At 39.9% G+C, this 21501-nt stretch overlaps 1 protein-coding gene across 1 annotated transcript in view; it reads left to right on the forward strand.

Moving 5' to 3' along the window:
• The window catches only part of Prosbeta1 (proteasome beta1 subunit), a 67059-nt gene that overhangs the window by 13846 nt on the left and 31712 nt on the right, over positions 1-21501 (forward strand). The window contains exon 3 of the mRNA XM_067149275.2: positions 2164-2363. Coding sequence (XP_067005376.1) covers positions 2164-2363 — 200 coding nt within the window. The remainder of the gene's footprint in view (positions 1-2163; positions 2364-21501) is intronic.

Here is a 21501-nt window from a genome sequence, read left to right on the forward strand (position 1 = left end):
ATGACGGGTCTATCCAGACCATTGCACTTGTCCAGTCCCTATCCTAACCAGTCCAGACCAATGCTCTTGTCCAGATCTTATCCTAACCAGTGCACACCAATGGTCTAATCCAGGCACTACACTTATCTGTCCATACCAATGGTGCTTGCAGTGCAAACTAGAAGCCTAAAGCCGCATCGCGGCTCTGACCTGGGGGCTTACGCCCCCAGACCCCCCTTTGTTTCATTCCACATGCTGGTTTATCCAGACCAATGCTTTTGTCCGGATCCTACCCCAACCAGTCCAGACCAATGCTCTTGTCCAGATCTTATCCTAACTTGTCCAGACCAATGGCGCTTGCAGTACAAATTAGAGGCCTAAAGCCGCTTCACGGCTCTAACCTGGGATCTCATGCCCCCAGACCCACCTTGCTTATCCCTAGATCATTCTTCTCAACACAATATCATAACCTATGAAAATATATTGCCTTATATCAGTAACATAAACAAAACTTGTAACATCCATGCTTTATGTTGTAACATCCATGCTTTGCATTGTAACTTCCAGGCTTTCCTCATCTACCGTAAGTTCCATGCTTTGTTGTAAAGTCAAAGTGACCAGTCTATTCCATAACATCTCTGGAAACAAAAGTGGCTATCATGAATACATCCTCCTACTTCATATGTGCAATTATTACCAATAGGCCTATTACCCATGCTACATTTCGGGACCTAAAATATTCAAAATGGAGTGCTGAACACATGTGAATAATTTTCAATGCAATATTATTATTATTATTTCCAGTCCCCTACTTCTTTACCAGAGCTGGCCTCATCCTGCCCTCAAAGCCGCTTTCGTCCTAGTGTTGTGTGTGTGTGTGCCAGCAAGGTCTGCATGCTTGGTGGAGGGAGGGGGAACAACTGCGGAAGGAGGTGGATGGGAAATGTTCCGTCTAACACGTAGAACACGTAAATACCCGTTTACACCGGACATACATATACCTCCATACAACAAGATCTGGAAGTAAGAGTGAGGAAAGGGTGCCTCATGAATACAGTGGAGAACCTATTTATTTTCCTGGACAGGTTCTGTAATAATAAACATAAACTGAACACCAACATAGAAAATAGGAATTCTTTATTTGATTAAATACCTCTCTTATTGAACCTATTCAGCATCAATAACAAAATAGGTTACAGAAGGAAGAATTTTCCCCAACTTAGAACATTTCCCCTCCACCTCCTTCTGCAGTGTAATTTTATGCATAACACATCTTTCACATCAAGAGATGTCAAATAGTTGAAGAAAAACTAAAGACTCTTTAGATATTTAGGCCTTTCATCTTGTCAAAGACAAGTTATTTTTAATATGAATGGTTAATTGTGTTTTATTTATGTAACTTGTGTTTTTGTGCATTTTTAATTGTAAATCAAGATCACGGCTGAAGTTGTTTTCTATGAAAAACAAAACATGTACTGACTAATTTTATAATAAATTAATGTTATTTTAATCTAAGAAAATTCGCAAGATTTTAAAGTGGTGGAGAGATGGCGTCGAATGACATTAATGGATGAATAAGCTTGAGTGGAGCTTTTATAGGTAGGAAAGATCATAATGAAAGTAAAATTTGAATTCAGGAGGACAAATTGGGGCAAATATTAATTTATATGACAAGGAATAAGGGATTGAAATAATTTATCAAGGGAAATGTTTGATAAATTTCCAAGTTCTTTGAAAACATTTAAGAAATGGCTAGGTAAACAATTGATAGGGAATCTGCCACCAGGTCGACAGCCCTAATTGCAGATCATTGATTGATTGAAGTAGATAGAGCTTTCGATCAAGTTTGTGATTCGTCTATTTTCCCTGTTGTAATAAGTCAGTAGAAAGGTCTGTATGGTTTTTGATAGATGTATGAGGCTGAATTTAATAGTTTTACATGGATACTTAACATTTGAAATTTGTATTTTATTTTAAGGATGTTTTGCTGTTGGTATACTAGAGGTGATCTTTTGAGTTTATGCCATTAACATTGAATCCTGTTGGCATCATAAGCATGATTGTAATATTTTGTGAAAGTACAGGGCTAATCTTTTTGTGTTACTTTCAGAATTATCCTCTAGTTAATGATGTTTATTTGGGATAAACCTAGCAGATTATTATGTTGAATTGCCTTTCTTCCAGACATCCATAATGGCTGTGGAGTATGACGGCGGTGTTGTGATAGGAGCTGATTCACGCACTACAACAGGAGCATACATTGCAAACCGTGTCACTGACAAACTGACCAAGGTGACAGATCATATCTATTGTTGTCGTTCAGGCTCTGCTGCTGATACACAGGCTATTGCGGATATTGTGTGCTATCATCTAGACTTCCACCAGTAAGTTATTTTATGCTCTGATTCATTTGTATTTTCTATTTCATGTCCTACATTTTCATTCAAATTTTAGTATGTGATGTTTCAAATGTTCATCAGTTTTCATAATTACCCATGTAGGCTATACCTACATTTGTATGTTCTTTTATCTTCCTTTTTTATGCTCTTTTCTCTTCCTATATCTTTTTCCATCGGTTATCATTCAACAGGACTTTTTAGTGTAGGCGTTCCAGCTTCCCTCCGAGTCTCTTCTTACTCCACTGTTTTCCGCTCGGTGCACTGATGGCTAATGGTTTTACTTGGCTGCTAATATAATGAACACATAGCTAATGTTGCAGTTTTTCATGACTCCTCCAAGGAGGCCCTATGGCCCCTGATGGTTACTGCCAGTGACTGGTTAGATTCTGGTTTAGGGTAAAGCACATTTAGTGACAGTACCTATAATACTTCTTACTGTCAGTATCAACATTTGGTATACAGTATGTCACTTTCCTATTCATACACAACCCATTTCATTATAAAGAGTTCTATGTGCCTGTATATTAATGGAAATTATTGATTTATAGTTGTGTGTCGTGAATGTAATAAAAAGACGTAAACACTCAATGCACAAATTTTTTGTTAGTGCAAATGAAAATGAAATGGCAAATGGCTTTTAGTGCCGGGAGTGTCCGAGGACATGTTCGGCTCGTCAGGTGCAGATCTTTCGATTTAACGCCCGTAGGCAACCTGCGCTTCGTGATGAGGATGAAACGATGATGAAGACTACACATACACCCAGCCCCCGTGCCAGAGAAATTAAGCAATGGAGCCATGGAGCCGGACTTAGTGCAAATAATTTGTGTTTACACAAATAAAAACTGCATACACTCCAAAATTTCAAGTCACTTTGTTGTTCATACACTAGCATAGATAGCGTCATTCGACAAACATTGAACGGGGTATACATACTGTAAGTGCACTAGGTGTCGTGCGAGAAGAGGTGTTGCTGGTTGTGTTCGTCTTCGACCTGTGAGAGTGCTGGTAGAAATGGGTAAGGATAAAGGCCTTGGATATGAGCTGAAACAGACAATTGTCAATCTAGCACTTATAGGGTACACCATAAGAAAAATAGGAGTCATGGTGAAGAAAAGTCATGCCACTGTTCAATATGTCGTGAATAATTTTAAGTACGAAGGGTTGGTGAAGAATGTGCCAAGAAAACAGAGAAAAGAAACTAACCCTACAACCAAAAAGACTTATTGTGAGGCAAGTGAAATCCAACCCTCATAAAAACTCCAAAGCTGCAGGCAGTGCTGGAAGCTGCTACTGGGAAGAAAATATGTACTCAGATGGTCCTGCGAGTTTTACATCGACACGGTTACCATGGCCGTGTACCAATGAAGAGGCCCTATGTTAGGAAGAAGAACCATGCTGCAAGACTGCTCTTTGCGAAAGAACACGTAAACAAGGACCATGTCATCCGGTTCCGATAGTGCCCGTAGGTTTGGAGAAAGACCAATACGGGCAACGGTGTGGCCAGTACAATTCCCATGGTGAAACACGGAGGTGGATCGGTTATGATGTGGGGGTGTATGTCGGCACAAGGTATAGAGAATATTCAATTTATTGAAGGCACGAAGGACAAAGTAGTGTACAATAATATTTTGAAGAACAATGTTAAACAAAATGCTGAAAAATTGGGAATGCTACCGACCTACATGTTCCAACAGGAAAATGACCCCCAACATACCTCTTCTCTGAACAAGGAGTGGTTAATTTGGAACATTCCAAAACAATTAAAAACACCTCCCCAGTCTGCTAACTTAAAATCTACTGAACATTATGGGTGTTTTTGAAGTCTAGGGTTCACAGTAAAAAGGTTTCATCCAAAGATAAAACGAGTGTTGACCCAAGAATGGTTCAGTATCAGCCATGAAACATGTGCGAGGCTAGTAAATTCCATGCAGCATAGGCGTCGAGCTGTCATTAAAGCGGAGGGTAACTCCACAAAATACTAGGATTGGTTCTATGGTTCATTTCATTCATATGTTTAGTTGAAGAACTGGCAACTGTAAGAATAACAATGTGACATAGGAAAAGATCATGTCTTGTTATATTCTCCCGTATTTATTACTATATGTTGTTATAAGTATTATTTTTGTATGGTATTGTAAAGAAATCAACCAGAAATACATTTCGTAAAAGACAATTATTGTAACATCCATTTGAATGTCCAAAATATACTGCTCTTTTCACAATATGAAACTGTATGAATAAGAAAGTGACATACTGTAGATAGTGATGACAGTAAGTTTAATGTTAGAGACGAAATTACAGATAGATGGTTTGGTTTTGTGAAGAAATTACTGATAGCTGATCAGGTCTTGTTCATTTGAAAGCACTATATGTGACAAAAATCACTTAACATACTGATCATATCCACCCTTTCTGTATTGATCGATTTTATCTTTTCTGTGGCACTAACAGATTTTCTGCTACTAAGCTCACTGGTTATGCATAATATTGACTCTTTGCTAATTACTGATTTTGTCTCTTCTTGTGTCCCAATTGGCTAGTGTTTGTGACATTGGTGGTTAATTTCAACAATTGGGTCTCTGTAGTGGAGCGTGGAAATTTTCAGCGTGCTGTTTTACTGATTGTAAAAGTTTCTTGAGTTGTACTGCCTCTGCTTTATCTAAATTAAATTTTTTCTTTTCTATGAATTTTGGTAATTTTAGTCTCCATTTGTTTACTTTCTGGTATGAAAGCATGTAACTTACTATGGGTGGGAGACATAAAAGCAGTATCAAGGGGACCAGTACATTCACTAAACTGTGAACCATTCTGTTGAATTTGTGATGTTTTAATCCTGAAACCCATACCAAGAACAACGAATGCTTGTGGAAATCATTGAAACAAGGGCAGAATGTTCCAGCACATCTATAACGTCATACTTGCAGGTCCTCCCTGGATAGTAGGAGGGTTTCGAGTGGGAAGAAACTAAATTTAGTAACCATTTTTACCGTTTGCATTCCTTTTCTCTCATCACTTTCCTTCTCTTGCCGCCTTTAATCCATCAGTCTTCTCTTATCCTATCTTACATTTATTTATATCATATATATATATGCATTTGTTATAAATTCCTGGCGATGATCAATTTGAACCACCAGTCTTCTAGTCCATAGTCCACTAGCTTCTCCATTCAGCTAACATGTTACTTAACAGTTTGAGGTTTAAAAAGTTGTATATACACATAGTACATTATTAGTAAGACATATGGCATTACTCCGTTTAATGTACTTTCCGTTATCCTTGTTTTAACATTCTGTTTGAGTGTGTGTTCATGCAAGTCCAACTACAACTCTTACAGGTGCCACACTGAAAGTCATGAGTACTTTTTTTAAAATTTCATTTCGATACACCGAATAAATTATTTCAAATTATACATTTTTGTTTATTTTTCAACATACCCTACCTTTGGACACATTTTTTCCACCATTGTGCAAGTTTGAAAATTTCTTGACAGTAGGAGTCCATTCCAGTACGCCGAAGGCACTGACTCACTGCTCTCTTTATGTCGTCTTGCATCTCATAACGCTGGCCTCTCACCTGCTCCTTCATAAAGCCAAAAAGATGGTAGCCGGAGGGTGCCAAGTTGGGACTGTAGGAAGGATGCTGCATAACTTCCCATGCAGAGTTTTCAATGTTGCTGGTGAAACGAGCACTGTGGAATGGACATTATCATGTTACAGGATAATGTTCTTTCCAGGACGTTTTTCACACAATGCACGACAAAGCTTGTGAAGCGTTTCAAGGTAACGGGCAGCATTTATGGTTTGCCCAGGTTCAAGAAATTCAGCCAGAACGACCCCTCTGCATCCCAGAGAATGGTGCCCATATCTTTGCCGGCAGACTTCACTGCCTTTGATTTTGTTTTCGTCGGTGAATTCAGATGGTGCCATTCCATACTTTGTTGTTTCGTTTCTGGTTCATAAGGGTGGAGCCAACTCTCGTCCCCTGTAACACTGCACATCATAGTTATCTCCTTCATTTTCATATCTCTGAACAAGGTTCTGAGTGATGGTTTGTCTCTGGATTGTGTGATCTGTGGGAAGTAAACGTGGGACCCAGTGGGAACAAACTTTTCAATAGCTTAACTCACGAATCATTTCCTGCACTTCATGTTGCACTCATGGCCGGTTTCTGAAATGACAGTTATCTGTAGATGGGTAGTTACCAGTGACTTAACATGGTGATATGCTTAAAATGAGTTTCCGAAACAACAGTTATCGGCTTCTTCACAGTTATCTCCGCAAAGACTGGTAACTGCAGCTAGTGCTGTAGTTACCTCTATGTTAGAGCTTATTCCAACAAATACCGCTATGAGGCGCCACTCCATACCTTTTCGTACAAGGTCTTATATTACTTTTGTAAACATTAGAAAGTGATAATGAAGTGGTTATAACATATTTACAGTCATTCATTGTAGTTTTAACGTGCTTGGGTGTGCTGGACTCGACAATATTTCGGTTAGTACAATTACTTCCTTGTTATCACTGGCTTTAGTCACTGATTACACTTGTATGGTGTCATCTGTCCCAGGTTATAATCTCCTCGAAGCATGACACCTCTACTGTAGATATATCGTCCAATACGGGAAATGAAACGTCAAATAAAATAGAACTCGAGTCGAACGGATTTTCATCAGGCTATAATGTTCTCTTTTGTTATGCTTTGAATCACGAGTCCCACCAACAGTTACCGTAGCAAACACAATCTGAAATTTGTACCAAATAATAAATATCTTAGGTACCGGTATGCATTTAATATTAACCTGCTGAATAATAAATATCGATTTTTCATTGCTTTTCTTTAATGCTATTATATCCTTTAACAGGTGACGTGAGGTCTCATAGACTCCTAATAAGCATAATACATCTGGACTTCTTTAATTAAAAGTCTTGCAGGGAGTTGTAGTTTGTCATCTTCTTATCTGTTTCAACACACTTCACACCCTGAGTCAGGGTTAGCTCGCTACGTTCGATTGAAGTTCTCAAGTGGACTTCATGTCAGCAGTTATGAGAATATTTTTGTCAATGCATGTTGCGTGGTCAGCGTAAAAAAAATAATAAAAACAGTTGCAGCGAGAACACATGGATATAGCACCATCAGTGCAGAGCTTCAGTGTCGGAATAATAGGTTCCTAAGTGTGCGGCACGTTTTCATTTATGTGATTATTTTCGTTTACACTTGTTCTGTTCTGGATCAATGAAAAGTGATCTGATTGATGACAACGTTCAAGGTGAAATTTAAGACGATGTCTGCATACTGTCAATAAGAAAGAAGAGGAGGTAATATATACCTAATTTTTGCAGATCATACGTATTTTCATATTATGAGAGATTATTACATGCTGAATCAGACTGATTGACATGACTGTGTATGTATTTGCCAACCATTTTTCATTGTAGAAAACTTCTGCTTGTAAAAGTAACTAGATATTACCAAAATAACCCTAAAAACATATGCCTAAGAGACATCTATCGGAGGACGAGAGGTACTAAACATGACGATAACTGTACTGTTTATTACCAGGGCTTATAAATCTGGATTTATGTTTCCGGAAACTCGTTAAAGTTAACAGCACAGTTAAAGTTACAAGCGCTTTTAGGTAACTCACAGGTAACTGTGGTGTACCAGAAACCGGCCATTAGTGTAGGCATTTCGACTGTGCCCGGTACTCATCTGATCTTGGATGCTCGTGTTTCCATCTTTAAAATATTTTACCCATCTCCGAACACTGCTAGCATGCATCCATGCACGCATCACCATAAGCACGCTGATTGAAGTATTTCGTGAATTTCAGCAGCACGAATGCCTTCTTTAACAAGGAATTCAGTCACAACACGTTGATGGAACAAAATGTCGGCCATTTTGTAACTCCTTGCTGTGGTCACGTGATAAAAGTTAATGGCATCAGAGTACCCGCACATGTTCCGGAAAGTCTGAAGATTGAGGTGATGTTCATGGTTATTCTGTATTAAAAGATTATGATTAAAGAAAAACTGTTGCTCATGACTTTCAGTATGGCCTTTGTAGTTCCTGTCTGACAGGAAGGATACTGTGCTAGACTCGTCAAAAGCAATTCACTCTTCTGTGCCGTTCTGTGGTCGTTTTGAGATCAGTTCACAAAAACTAAACCTTGAGTGGAATTGTGTGTAACTTTCTATTTTTTGCAATAGCGTCCTCGTATTCCTTACTTTCTCATACGATGAGACAGTGAAATGCCATATAGTGGAAAACGAAGTTCACTGCAACCATAATTGATACTTTTTTTTCTTAAAGGACAGTGAGTACCATAAATTCATGTCCTATCTTACTGTACTATGTATGTATGTATGGTATTGGTTCGCCATTCCTGACGTATTGAACCCTTTAAGGGCCTTCGCAGGATACCTACCTTCCTTACCTATTAGCAAATCGGCTTGAGATCTTTCTCTTGGGTCGTATACAGGTTCTTCGTCGCTACGGGTTCTTCGTCACTTGCTCAGGTAAGAGGCGGGTTTCAGTAATTTAAACTGTCTGCTAAATGAGAGGAATCTAGTCAAAGAAATTGATGTTTATTGACCATACGATGAAGTCGAAGCAACACATGACATTTTAACATCACTTTAACAACGAACTTAGTCTTGTCCGTAGTAAAAAAAAAAAAAAATAATGCAGATGAGAGATACTGGCTTTGGAGACCTTAACTCAACTGCCAGAGGGTCATCCTTACTAGAAACCACTGTCTTAAGTTAAGAGTGACATAAAGAAAGTCTGGAGTCCCTAGAATCAGCTTCCATATGATACTGTATGTACCATCATAATGATTCAGGAAGATCCAGCCCCCATAGCACGAACTCTGGACTCGTGGTATAATTTTAAGGCAGTCCAATCCGTATGTGCCACACATTGGTTGAATGGCATGGACCCTTAATTGAATCAGTGTGACCTGCGACTATGTCATGGACTGATATCCAACTTTGTAATTTACGTTAAAGTCATTGTTGATGATGACCGCAAGTAAAATCATGCTATAGTGGCAGATGGCCCTAATCTAAGTCACTGAGGTTGATTACCCCATGACCATCCAAATTTCTAAGCTGAAGGCTGAACACAATTAAGTTACAGTAGTTGATGACCAAGTTTTCCACATTAATAAATCCCCAGCACATCTGATGCTCAACAAATCAAAATAAAAAATAACAACAACAGACGCTCACAACACTTGTGGCAGTAAAGTCCTTTGCCATCGAACATGTCCCCTTAATCGTTACGTTAATAAGTTGAGATTTCGCAGCAAATAAAACTAAGATTTCCAGAATATATTTTCAAGTTAGTAACTTGGTTTTAAGCTAATTCTCAAAATACAATTTCACGGAATTTAGTAATTTAATAAATTGAATTAATCTCATAATCCTAACTGACAACAAATTTTATCTACCCCGGACGAATGGTTTCTTGAAAATCCCTAGTTTTTAATTAAAAGATGTTGTTTTATGCTCATACTTTTACTATTTATTTATTTCATGACGTCACTCAAGTTAAATTATAACTCTAACAGTTGAATGGTACATGGGAAAAGGGGGGAATGTCAGTGTAAAATAAAAAAATGAATTAACACTACTCGTATATATTATTTAATTTAATTTCCGGGTTGAACTGTGTTGTACTTGTACGCACATCACGTACAGTTTGCCGACGTTTCGAATACATTGCAGTATTCTTTGTCAAGGCGACTGAAATACCCCTACTCGATCCGAGGTAATCAGTCTCCCAGGCAGAAATTACACTACTAGAGTGGCCTTGATCTTGGCCTTTTATATCCTAGCCTTTCTGGCTGACGTAAGCCCTGGCTGTCTCGCGAGAATTCTGGAAAGTATGCGTCACAGCCAGGTAGTGGGAACTTGCCCGCGCTGTTATGTAATGGGGTTGCGGCCCGTGTGTTTGTGTTGTGGTCTGTATGTCTTAAACTATGAATGATAGGCATCCAAGAATTACTGATTTTATATCCTTCTTCTAAATTTATGTTGTTCAGATGTTTTTTGATTTCGATAGCCTCGTGGATTTTCCTTTCCAGATTCCAAGGGATAGCTGCTAGGATCTTGGTCTTGTCAAATGATATTCCATGCCTGGTTTCGTAGGAATGCTTGGTTACTGCTGAAATATCTGTGTTTTGGTTCTTGGTGTGACGGATATGTTCTTTTAGGCGAGTGAAGATCAGACGTTTTGTCTCACCTACATAACAAGCTCCGCAGCTACATTCAATGTGATACACTCCAGGGGCCTGTAATTTTTGTGTCTTTTACTGGTGGTGGATAACGGGCTAGCTTACGGTGAGGTTTATAGATAGTTTTTATGTTGTATTTGTCCAGTATCTTGCCGATCCTGTCTGTAGTGTTTTTAATGTATGGCAGTATCGCTGTTTTCTGTCGGGTCAGTTCTTCTTTCCCGTTTTCTCCTGCGGCGACCTTTTCTTTGTTCTCTTCTGATTTTTTAAGGACTAGTCGGATGTTATTGAGCGAGTAGCCATTTTCCCTAAGGGTTTCCATGAGGTGTTCTTTCTCTTCCTCGAGGTGCTCTGCGTCAGATATTGCTATGGCCCTGTTCACTAGTGATGTTAGGACAGCCTGCTTTTGTGATGGGTGATGATGAGACGAGGCGTGTAGGTACCTGTCTGTGTGAGTGGGTTTCCTGTATACTGCGCGACTCAGCGCCCCATTGGGGTTGCGTATTACTAGTACATCCAGAAATGGTAGTTTTCCGTCTACTTCTATTTCCATGGTGAACTGAATATTTACGTGTATGGAGTTGAGATGGTCGAGAAATCGCTGTAGGTTATTGCTCCCGTGAGGCCAGATTACAAAAGTGTCGTCCACAAAGCGGAGAAAACATTTGGGTTTCAGGGCAGATGTAGCTAAGGCTTTCTGTTCGAAGTGTTCCATATACATTTTGCTATTATTGGAGAGAAATCGAGAAACATCCGAACAACATAAATTTAGAAGAAGGATATAAAATCAGTAATTCTTGGATGCCTATCATTCATAGTTCAAGACATACAGACCACAACATAAACACACGGGCCGCAACCCCATTACATAACAGTGCGGGCAAGTCCCCACTACCTGGCTGTGACGCATACTTTCCAGAATTCTCACGAGACAGCCAGGGCTTACGTCAGCCAGAAAGGCTACTATATAAAAGGCCAAGATCAAGGCCACTCTAGTAGTGTAATTTCTGCCTGGGAGACTGATTACCTCGGATCGAGTAGGGGTATTTCATTACATGTAACTAATCTCATTATTAGACCCGTATTGAACTATGCTATGATATACCAACAAATTGTTAGTATATCATAGGGGTATTTCAGTCGCCTTGACGAAGAATACTGCAATGTATTCGAAACGTCGGCAAACTGTTCGTGATGTGCGTACAAGTACAACATGGTTCAACCCGGAAATTAAATTAAATAATTCTTCACTTCGTGGAAGCTTCACTTCTAAGCTACTCGTATATACTTTATGGTCAGGAGAATAGTTTAAGACAATGTACACTGACTGAGCAAATGTCATGGGATAGCGGAGCACTGATGCGCAGGTGTGTTGTCTGCGCACCACATGCCCCCTGTGCCTGCGGCAGTTGTATAGGAGACCTTGTGAGCAGTGGCTGTGCATGTGACAGGTGTAACATGGAACGTCGTCGTGAGCTGACACCGAACAGGGTATGGTGGTCTGTGCCCGACGGATGGGAAATGCGATTTCGGAAGTGGTGCGGAAATTCGGCTTCACACGATCAACCGTGTCCAGGGTGTATTGTGAATGGTTGAATGTGGGTGTCACTGTCCACAACAGACGAATAACCGGCCGTCCAGCCACTCTCGATGACCGTGACCGGCGACATCTGAGACAGATTGTCAGTAGTGACAGACGGGCAACCGTGCAACAAATCACGGCTCAATTCAACATAGGCCGTGCTAAACACGTCTCCCAGTGGACAATCCGTTGGAACATGGGTTCTATGGGGTATGGGAGCTGGCGCCGCACACAGGTGCCACTGTTAACCCAACATCATCGGGCACGACGACGCGCATTTGTCGCCAGTCACCAAGGATGGACACTAGAACAATGGCATAACATGATATGGTCGGACGAAACCCGATTTCAACTGCACCATGCCGATGGGAGGCACCGTGTATGGCGCAGACCACATGAAGCGATGGATCCCGCCTGCCTCGAAGGTGTGGTCTAGGGCGCTGGTGTCTCTGTTATGGTCTGGGGTGCATTTTCCTGGTATGGAATGGACCTCCTAGTTGTTCTGGAAGAGACTTTGAATGGTACGCGGTATGTTGAGCTGCTCGGAGACTATCTCCACCTATTTTTGGGCCTTCCAGCGTTCATATAGTTCTGCGGTGTTTCATGATGATAACGCGCCGCCACATTGCTCGCACGTCGCCCGGGAATGGTTCCATGAACATGCAGTGGAGGTCCAACGACTGCCATGGCCACCCAGGTGCCCTGATATGAACCCTATCGAGCATATCTGGGATGTCCTGGAACGCAGGCTCTGTGCCATGGATCCTGCACCCACGAACAGACCAGCATTGGCAGCCGCTCTGCAAACGATTTGGTGTCAGCTGCGTCCAGAGGACTACCAGGGACTTGTCATCTCACTTCCACGGCGTCTCACTGCAGTTCGCAGGGCCAGATGAGGCCCCACATGCTATTAGGTGACTATCCCATGACATTTGCTATGTCAGTGTACACCAAGTAAAGGGAATAGTCACGGAAATATAACAAGTTTAAGAATACATGTACAATTGATGAAAGGGGAATGTAACCACAGAACAAGAAACAAAGGGGGAATGTCAATTTGGTATGTGGCAATAGTGAAGGATTTCCAAAAGAATTTATGCATACCTAATTTATACACTAACAACGTGTATTACCGTAGACAGCTGTCACTTTTCTCCTTCAATAGACATGTTTTTTCTAGTGGACACTTTGTATTCTATACATACCCAGAGACAGTTGTGCATAAACCAGCAGATGAAGTGTGTTCTATGTTACATCATTTTATATTTTGTGAACTTGGGGACGAGATAAAAACACTTGACAATCTTCTGTGATTCTGCATGTGGACAGAACAAGAACTGGACTGTTTTCAGATTTCTGCACTTTATAGTACATCATGCCAAACGTCTCGAGTCTGTGAAAATAGTATTTCCAATTCCTGGGCACGCATACTTCAAGTGCGATAGAATCATGGCATTAATTAATCAGAAATTTGCAGCTGAAACGCCAGAAGACTGGGCGGATCATTTTAGGAGTGCCAGAAATAAGCCCTTTCCTTTCCATGTAATCGAAGTTGATCAACCAGTGATTCGTCAGTGGACCAAGTTTTTGACTCCCTTGTACAGAAAAGTTTTCCCTTTTAAAATAAGACCTATAAGGGAACTTGTCATCTCCATTGAGCACGATTCATGGAATACAGAGACAGTTACAATGGCCATTGGGAACGACCTGTGACCTGTTGTAAATGCTCCAAAATCAACTCCACACTTCCCAGAAACACCAGTTAGTGAGTTTGTTCTTTCAGAGGCATCTTTATGAACGTAAGTGCAAGAGTTAGTGTACATAAAGTTGCTCTACATTCGCAAACATGCTGGCAATATTAAGATTTTAAATTTGTAATTTATTTCTATTTCAGGTTTACATCCAATCTCTGCAGCAAAATGTTCTGATCTGCTCGTCCTTAGATATTTTTGTGGACCAGAGGGAAGATCATTCATTGATACACTTCCTCACTATTAATGGATAGGTTGTTAGGTTTTGTTAACCCCTTAAGTGGGTACAATGTCTTTAGACATTTTCACGCTGGGCTTCTACAGTGGGTATGATGGCATTAGTCGATCGTAAAATTTATCGCGTATGTATCTTGACGGTGAAGGCATACGGCGTGTCCATGGAATCTATTGCATTAGTTGATATGTTTTCCACGAGATCACGCTGTGTATTGTTTTTTAGAGCTGTCACAGCTTCGTGAAATGCATTTGTTTTGGCGCATTGCACGAAGTTCCCGCGCAGCCAATTATGTCGCAACGGGCAAGTTGGCCGTGCGCGTAAAGGGGCGCGCGGCTGTGAGCTTGCATCTGGGAGATAGTAAGTTCAAATCCCACTATCGGCAGCCCTGAAGATGGTTTTCCGTCGTTTCCCATTTTCACACCAGGCAAATGCTGGGGCTGTACCTTAAGGCCACGGCCGCTTCCTTCCAACTCCTAGGCCTTTCCCATCCCATTGTCGCCATAAGACCTATCTGTGTCGGTGCGACGTAAAGCCCCTAGCATTTATGTTGCGAAGCATGACTTCCAAACGTAAAGTAGATCGGCTTGATTGTGCGGGTATTTCGACAGTTCCGAAGGTGTATTGTGTGTTGGTCCCAAGGGAAGAGGAAGGAAACATCATACTGGTGTCCTTACTGTGAAAAGGCTTTGTGTGTAACACCTTGTTTCTGCCTATATCACACAGATAACAATCTACAAAACCTATAATCATCCTGATTCAGAACAGTGTAAATAATGTTAGTAACACATTTGGATTCATAACAATGTAAATAATGTACATAATGTTGGTATCACATTATTTAAGAATAATAATTACTATCATATTAGATTAAACTAATTGTGTACACATTTATGAAGGAAATATTTAAATATCACAAAGTGGGGAAAAAGTACCCACGGCAGGTTACGCATGTGGAGAATTTAGTACCCAGTTAAGGGGTTAAAAGTGACATTCCCCTTTATTTACATGATAATGTGTTCATAAGACTGACATTACCCGTTATTTTCATGACAAATGTGTCCATTCTTTCAATTATAAAACTTAATTCTATATTTTCATTATTGTCTATTTACAATACCAATACATTAGGCTAATGTTACATAATATAATACTTTATGTACATGTATTATTGTAGACAGTATTAATGGTTGAAACTTTCAAATTTAATTATCTCAGTTTGTAGAAAAGATGACATTCCCCCTTTTTCCCGTGTACCCTTCAATTATTAAGAAACTATCTTGGATAATCCTAACATTAAATCCTACAATCTGCATAAATTAACACACTACGCAAAATAAACAAATCCCTGTCACATCGCTTCATAACATTCAAATGAAACTTCGTACACCCTCAAATGATATCAGACAACAACACTATCGATTCTCACATTTTGACATCCTTGAATGTTAGGCCCCTTAAAACAACGAGCATTATCATCATCAGACATCCCTGAAAATGGTTTTTTGCAATAAATTATATCATCGCCTCATTTCTGTCGCTCCAAAAATGAATTCAATTCTCTACTAAAACGAATATCTCTACATAATGAAATCTAATTCCAAACATTTTACTTCAAATGACAAATTTCAGTTACAGTTACTTTCTTTCTAGTAGCGAGCTAATTAGACTACCCAACAGCTGGCTAGAATAACGGGCCATGAGTTTCCCCATGTTATCTTGAGACGAAACACATGTTATTCGTATTTAACCTGCGTCAAAATGAAAGGAGAAAAAACTTGCCTCACTGGCAATTCACGTGAAATATAATTCTTGACCCCCATAGATTATGCAAAGAGAATTACTTTAAGACATCACTCAAATATTCTTATTCATTATGGTCCTACGGTTTCACGTGGAATCCTAATTATGGACTGACCCTATTCCCATCTCAATAAATTACACAAAAATAACTCCTCAGGTTTCCTACACTGAACATCCCGGCATCAATACTACCGGATTTCAACAACCCGCTCCACAATCCTTTATTTCTTCCCATTTCACAAGACTTGAAACACTCGTTTAACACAAATTCTCGATTAATATTTAGAAATTTCATGATCCGTATTGAAGTGGGATTACAATATTTAAAAATTAATCTTTCAAACCATACACAGTACATATCCACATCATTTACCCCCACTACCACATCCTTCCGCTCCACCTTAGCTCCGTGACAGTTGCTCCGCCTCTACCCCTCCCCTCTCCTCCCTTACGCCTCGCCCCTTAACCTTATAATTGCATCCATCATTCCAGCTCTGTCCGCCCATCACTCAGGCTGCTCAAGGTGAGTTCGTTTCTAGTATTCTCTGGTTTTTCTAGACTTTTCTTTTTGATCTTTCCTTCCGATCTTTTGCCTAATTTGACTTCTAATTTCTTTCCCAGGTTCCTCAACCCATATTGAAGTGGGAATTAATTCTTTGGATCTTACCAAGTTCATGTTTACGTTTATTTTCCGGAACCAAACTACAGAACACACATAGTGTCAACTTCATATGACCATAAACCTCACAGCATAATTTAACAGTTTTAGAAAACTAAAGTTATATATAAGCTGGACAAACCGCCATGGGTATACAACAATGGAGTTATCATTTTAACGGATTTTAAAATGGAATGCAACTTCATCTACCATATTTTATTTTATATTCATCTGTGCAAATGTTATAGTGTGTTTTTAAAGTTGTTTTAAAGTCATATTTCATATTCATCCATGCAGATGTTATAGTGTGTGTAAAGTTGTTTTAGGGTTTTATTGTGTTTGCCCGATTTGACTTTGTGGCTGATGATGGCACATATCTGGTGCCGAAACTAGTACCTCATTTGAACGATATGTGATTCTTTCACATTAATAAATATCTTTGTATTGAATAGGAGGAACCCTCTTAATTTTTAAATATTGTAATTACAAATTCTCGACGCAACAGTAATGTGGAATATTTCTCTTGGGTGACCCACAGTGCTGTTACACAAACATTCTGTGACAACTAACCATCTCTCCCCACATATTTTAGCTAATGTTTCAAACCGAAACTCACAACTTGACTTACAAAATTTTTACTGTTATTTTACTCTCATCCATTCTACACATATTTCAACAGACTTTGGAATAGCAATCCCATGTAACAAAATTTTATCGATCTCACCTCGTAACTTTCCTTCAATCAAATTTTACATCGCTTAACACAACGGTGTGCCTTTATGCCAACTCTGACTGAATAACCACAGATTACGCTTACATGAATTTCATCTTTACATCAAACAGAATTTTATGATAAATTAATATCTTAACTTCGGCAAACCACAAATATAGAAAATAAATGTACAGAAATTATACTTTGCTTTAGACTTTATATTCGTTTCTCAACCATCAAAATCTGCTACTCTACAACACTTTGCACACTAGTTTCGCAACTTTCTTGATTATCCAAGAAACACAAACAAATGACCTTTCGTCATATTCCTCTGACATTTTCACGAAATAAAAGGGTGACCAAAATGCGTCACAGATACACACACAAGAAAAACAGTGACATCACGAAATACATAAAAGTATTTTAGAAACGTGGTAATTCACATACTTGTATTCGTACGTCATCTCCCATCTTTACAGATTCACTAGCCTTGCAATCTTTTTATTTAGCCATCTCGACAGATAGTGGCTTTACAAAACATATTTTTCCTTTTATTTTATTTCCATTCACCTGAAAATGACATAAACCCAAAAAAAAAATGCCCTTCACACGTTCTCTTCCTTGCACGGACCGAGCACATCTGTCGAATACTGACCTGCACACGCAATACCTTAGAATAATACAATTATGTTTACAACTTCAATTGCAGGATTAGAATGACCATCTGTTCCCTGTCCCTTGAAAATGACTTGATGATTCCTCACTTGGATTACTGTCTATTACTTTTATCGGAAGAATACTTTGACTGACTGATTTTATGTTCTGCAACTTTCGGCAATTGCTGACCTCAACCTTATAACACAACAGTTTAAATAATAGTTCGTAGAATGTTTATGATTCAGTACTTTAAAACCTATCTTCCCTTGGGACTTAAGTCTTTCAAATGCTGGTTTATAAAGTTACTCTGAAATGCGATGACTTGCCTTGAATTCAATGGACACAATGCGAGTTTGCAAATCGCTCATCGCTCTTTTATACTATTTACTCCCACTCTCATGCCACTTGCACTTACCACCAAAAATTTTACAGACACTTTTCCTACCCCATAAAATGTATTGAAGGCAGGTCTCTATGTAACACGTAGTTGTTTAGTTTAGTAGTAATGTTATTGATAAGCATTTAAGGATTTCTCTTAACTTATTGAATTGTTAAATTACCTCATATGATGGGCACTATTTGATCGGTGTAACAGAGTTTGAACGAACAGGCGCATCTTTTGACAAATTTCCTTCTGGAGCTATTTAGTGGTCTAAAAATCTGTATCATTAATGACAAAATTGTTTCACTTACAATTTCCAAACATTTACTACAGCAGTTTCGTCGCCAATTCTTCTTAAAATGTACTTTTTATAAGAACAAATAGTCCAACATATCCATGCTCCTTTTCCATGTGACTGGGCGAGTTGGCCGTGCGGTTAGGAGCGTGCAGCTGTGAGCTCACATCCGGGAGATAGTGGGTTCGAACTCCACTGTCGGCAGCCCTGAAGATGGTTTTCCGTGGTTTCCCATTTTCACACCAGGGAAATGCTGGGGCTGTATGTACCTTAATTAAGGCCATGGCCTCTTCCTTCCCATTCCTAGGCCTTACCTCTTCCATCGTCGCCATAAGACCTATCTGTGTTGGTGCGACATATAACAAATAGCAAAAAAAAAAATCTTTTACATGTGCGGGTGACATAATTTCTTTTGCATGAGAATGAGAAACACCATCTGTTTCTCCACGTGCCGTCTCTGGTCAGGGATAAAATATGTACGTAGAGCTCCTGACTTGTAATTTATATGGGACCTCATGTAGTGATTTTAGGACTCTGGTTCTTTATGACTTAGAATAATAATTAATTCAATTTTAATGTTTATTGCATTCAGACTTTGTCATTAAAAGTGTGCTTTCAACAACAGTCAGTCAATTAGGAATGCTGTCACACCTAACTGAACCCAGCCCTCTGCTATCAGTGGTTTTCGGTGGATCATAACCTAACCAGTCAATATTAGTGGTTTTTGCTAAATTACAATGGTCTTGTCACGACCCAATACTGTGCCAAGGGATGCTAGGTGCCTGTTGGCTGCTTTGCGATTTGCCGTTAGCCGGATCTAACCAACCCAGACCAATGCTCTTGTCTCTGGCCAGACGTACGTCGTATTCTGTCAGGTTCTTATCACGCCTTGTGAGTCTCATCATGTTCGATTCTTAACCTATCTTTTACAAACCAGTTTATAAAGTTTTAACTCAATCTAGTGGCCCCTTGATTGTGAAGCGTTTTGTCTAACAGCCAAAGATATCGGATTGTTGGTTTTTCCACTTAGCTATCGCTATTCATCCCTTATATTATCTGCCATTAGTGTAAATCAAAACCTTCCAATGCCATCATCCACAACATCATCAAGATGCATGGCACACAGCCACTGAGCCTGTGCTGGTGGATCGTGGACTTAAAACCAAACCTCATGGCACTACAGCCCATGAAGGGCCTTGGCCTACCAAGTGACCGCTGCTCAGCCCGAAGGCCTGCAGATTACGAGGTGTCGTGTGGTCAGCACGAAGAATCCTCTCGGCTGTCATTCTTGGCTTTCTAGACCGGGGCCGCCATCTCACCGTCAGATAGCTCCTCAATTCTAATCACGTAGGCTGAGTGGACCTTGAACCAGCCCTCAGGTCCAGGTAAAAATCCCTGACCTGGCCAGGAATCGAACCCGGGTAAGAGGCAGGCACGCTACCCCTACACCACGGGGCCGGCATCATGGACTTATACCAAATCATAAAAAACCAGTGTTAAGAGAGAGGAACGGGGTGGGGATATAAATTATTTATACGTTTCCGAGTTTCTGTACAACCAGAGGCTTAGTGCTGGGAATCACAAGGACGTGTTCAGTCCATGGTGACCTGTGTGTCTCTGTGTGTAATGATGATAACAAGGTAGGGTGAGGATGAAATCCATTGTCGGCATATAGCCTACTCCTGTCGAATAACACCAAGAGGTCTGCTCAAGACTTAACATCGTTATCGGATGAAGGAATCGCCATCAGCAGTATCATATGCCCTCGCTTCATATGAATACTGTGGGGAGGTTTGGAATTGAATCCAGTCTTTTAGCATGCAATCTAATGATTAGAAAATGTATACCATGATCTCTCCCACCCTGCCAGCCAACGTTCTGCTGGTGAATTTTCTCGACCAATAGGACTCAAACTCGTTAACCACGGTATGAGATCATATAGACTTGACGCCTTAATGACCATGGTCACCAGGCAAGCATCACACCAATTTGTCTTTGTGATGTCGCACATGTGTAGGGAAGATAGGGTTACAATCCGAGGACTACCACCCCAATACTGCTGAAGCATGCAATGTTGTTTTGGCTTGCAAGAGAAGCTGTGAGGTGAGTTTGAGAGTGGAGCTGTCGCTGTCCCTACTTCACTTGGGCAACCTATGGCTCATGCTGTGAATATTATTGCTTTTTGGCAGCCCTGGCAGTGCTCTGTGCCATAGGATGCCAGGGTGGAAGAGTGGGGGCAGCATGTGATGTCAGTGTTGTTATAGCGACAAACTGACTTACCTGTACATAATGCACTAAACACCACACTGGATTCAAATTACTGTTAATCATAAAGCCTCCAGAAGGATCGGCACTCACCTCAAAAATCTTCAATAATTACTGTTAGAGACAGGTCATGTTCTGGTCCACTGGTAACCAATTTTAATGATGTAACTTGAATTAACCCTGGAGAGGGTGCATAAAAATAATTCCATGAAGAGGCGCACACTGTGTTTTATAACAGCTCAGGAAAAATTAGCACAAATTAAACAAAAAACTATATTGAATTTTACAAAACTAGTAAATAATTTTGAACCAACTTGTAAATAATGTTCAGAGGTATTCCAACAATACCAAAATTGGATGTTAAACAATTGACATTCATTTGAGTCATCACTAGGTTCTTGACTTTCCATACCGCACCAAACACGTCGCTGCCGTGTGTTCTTTGCGTATATTTCGTTGGCATACACGGGACCTGCTCTTGGTTTTTCTAGCTTTTTTTTTTTTTTCAGTTGCAGTAAGCGCATCTTCCAGGTCCTTCTAGTTCATG

The sequence above is a fragment of the Anabrus simplex genome, chromosome 6 (genome assembly GCF_040414725.1).
Source record: "Anabrus simplex isolate iqAnaSimp1 chromosome 6, ASM4041472v1, whole genome shotgun sequence".
Lineage (NCBI taxonomy): Eukaryota > Metazoa > Arthropoda > Insecta > Orthoptera > Tettigoniidae > Anabrus > Anabrus simplex.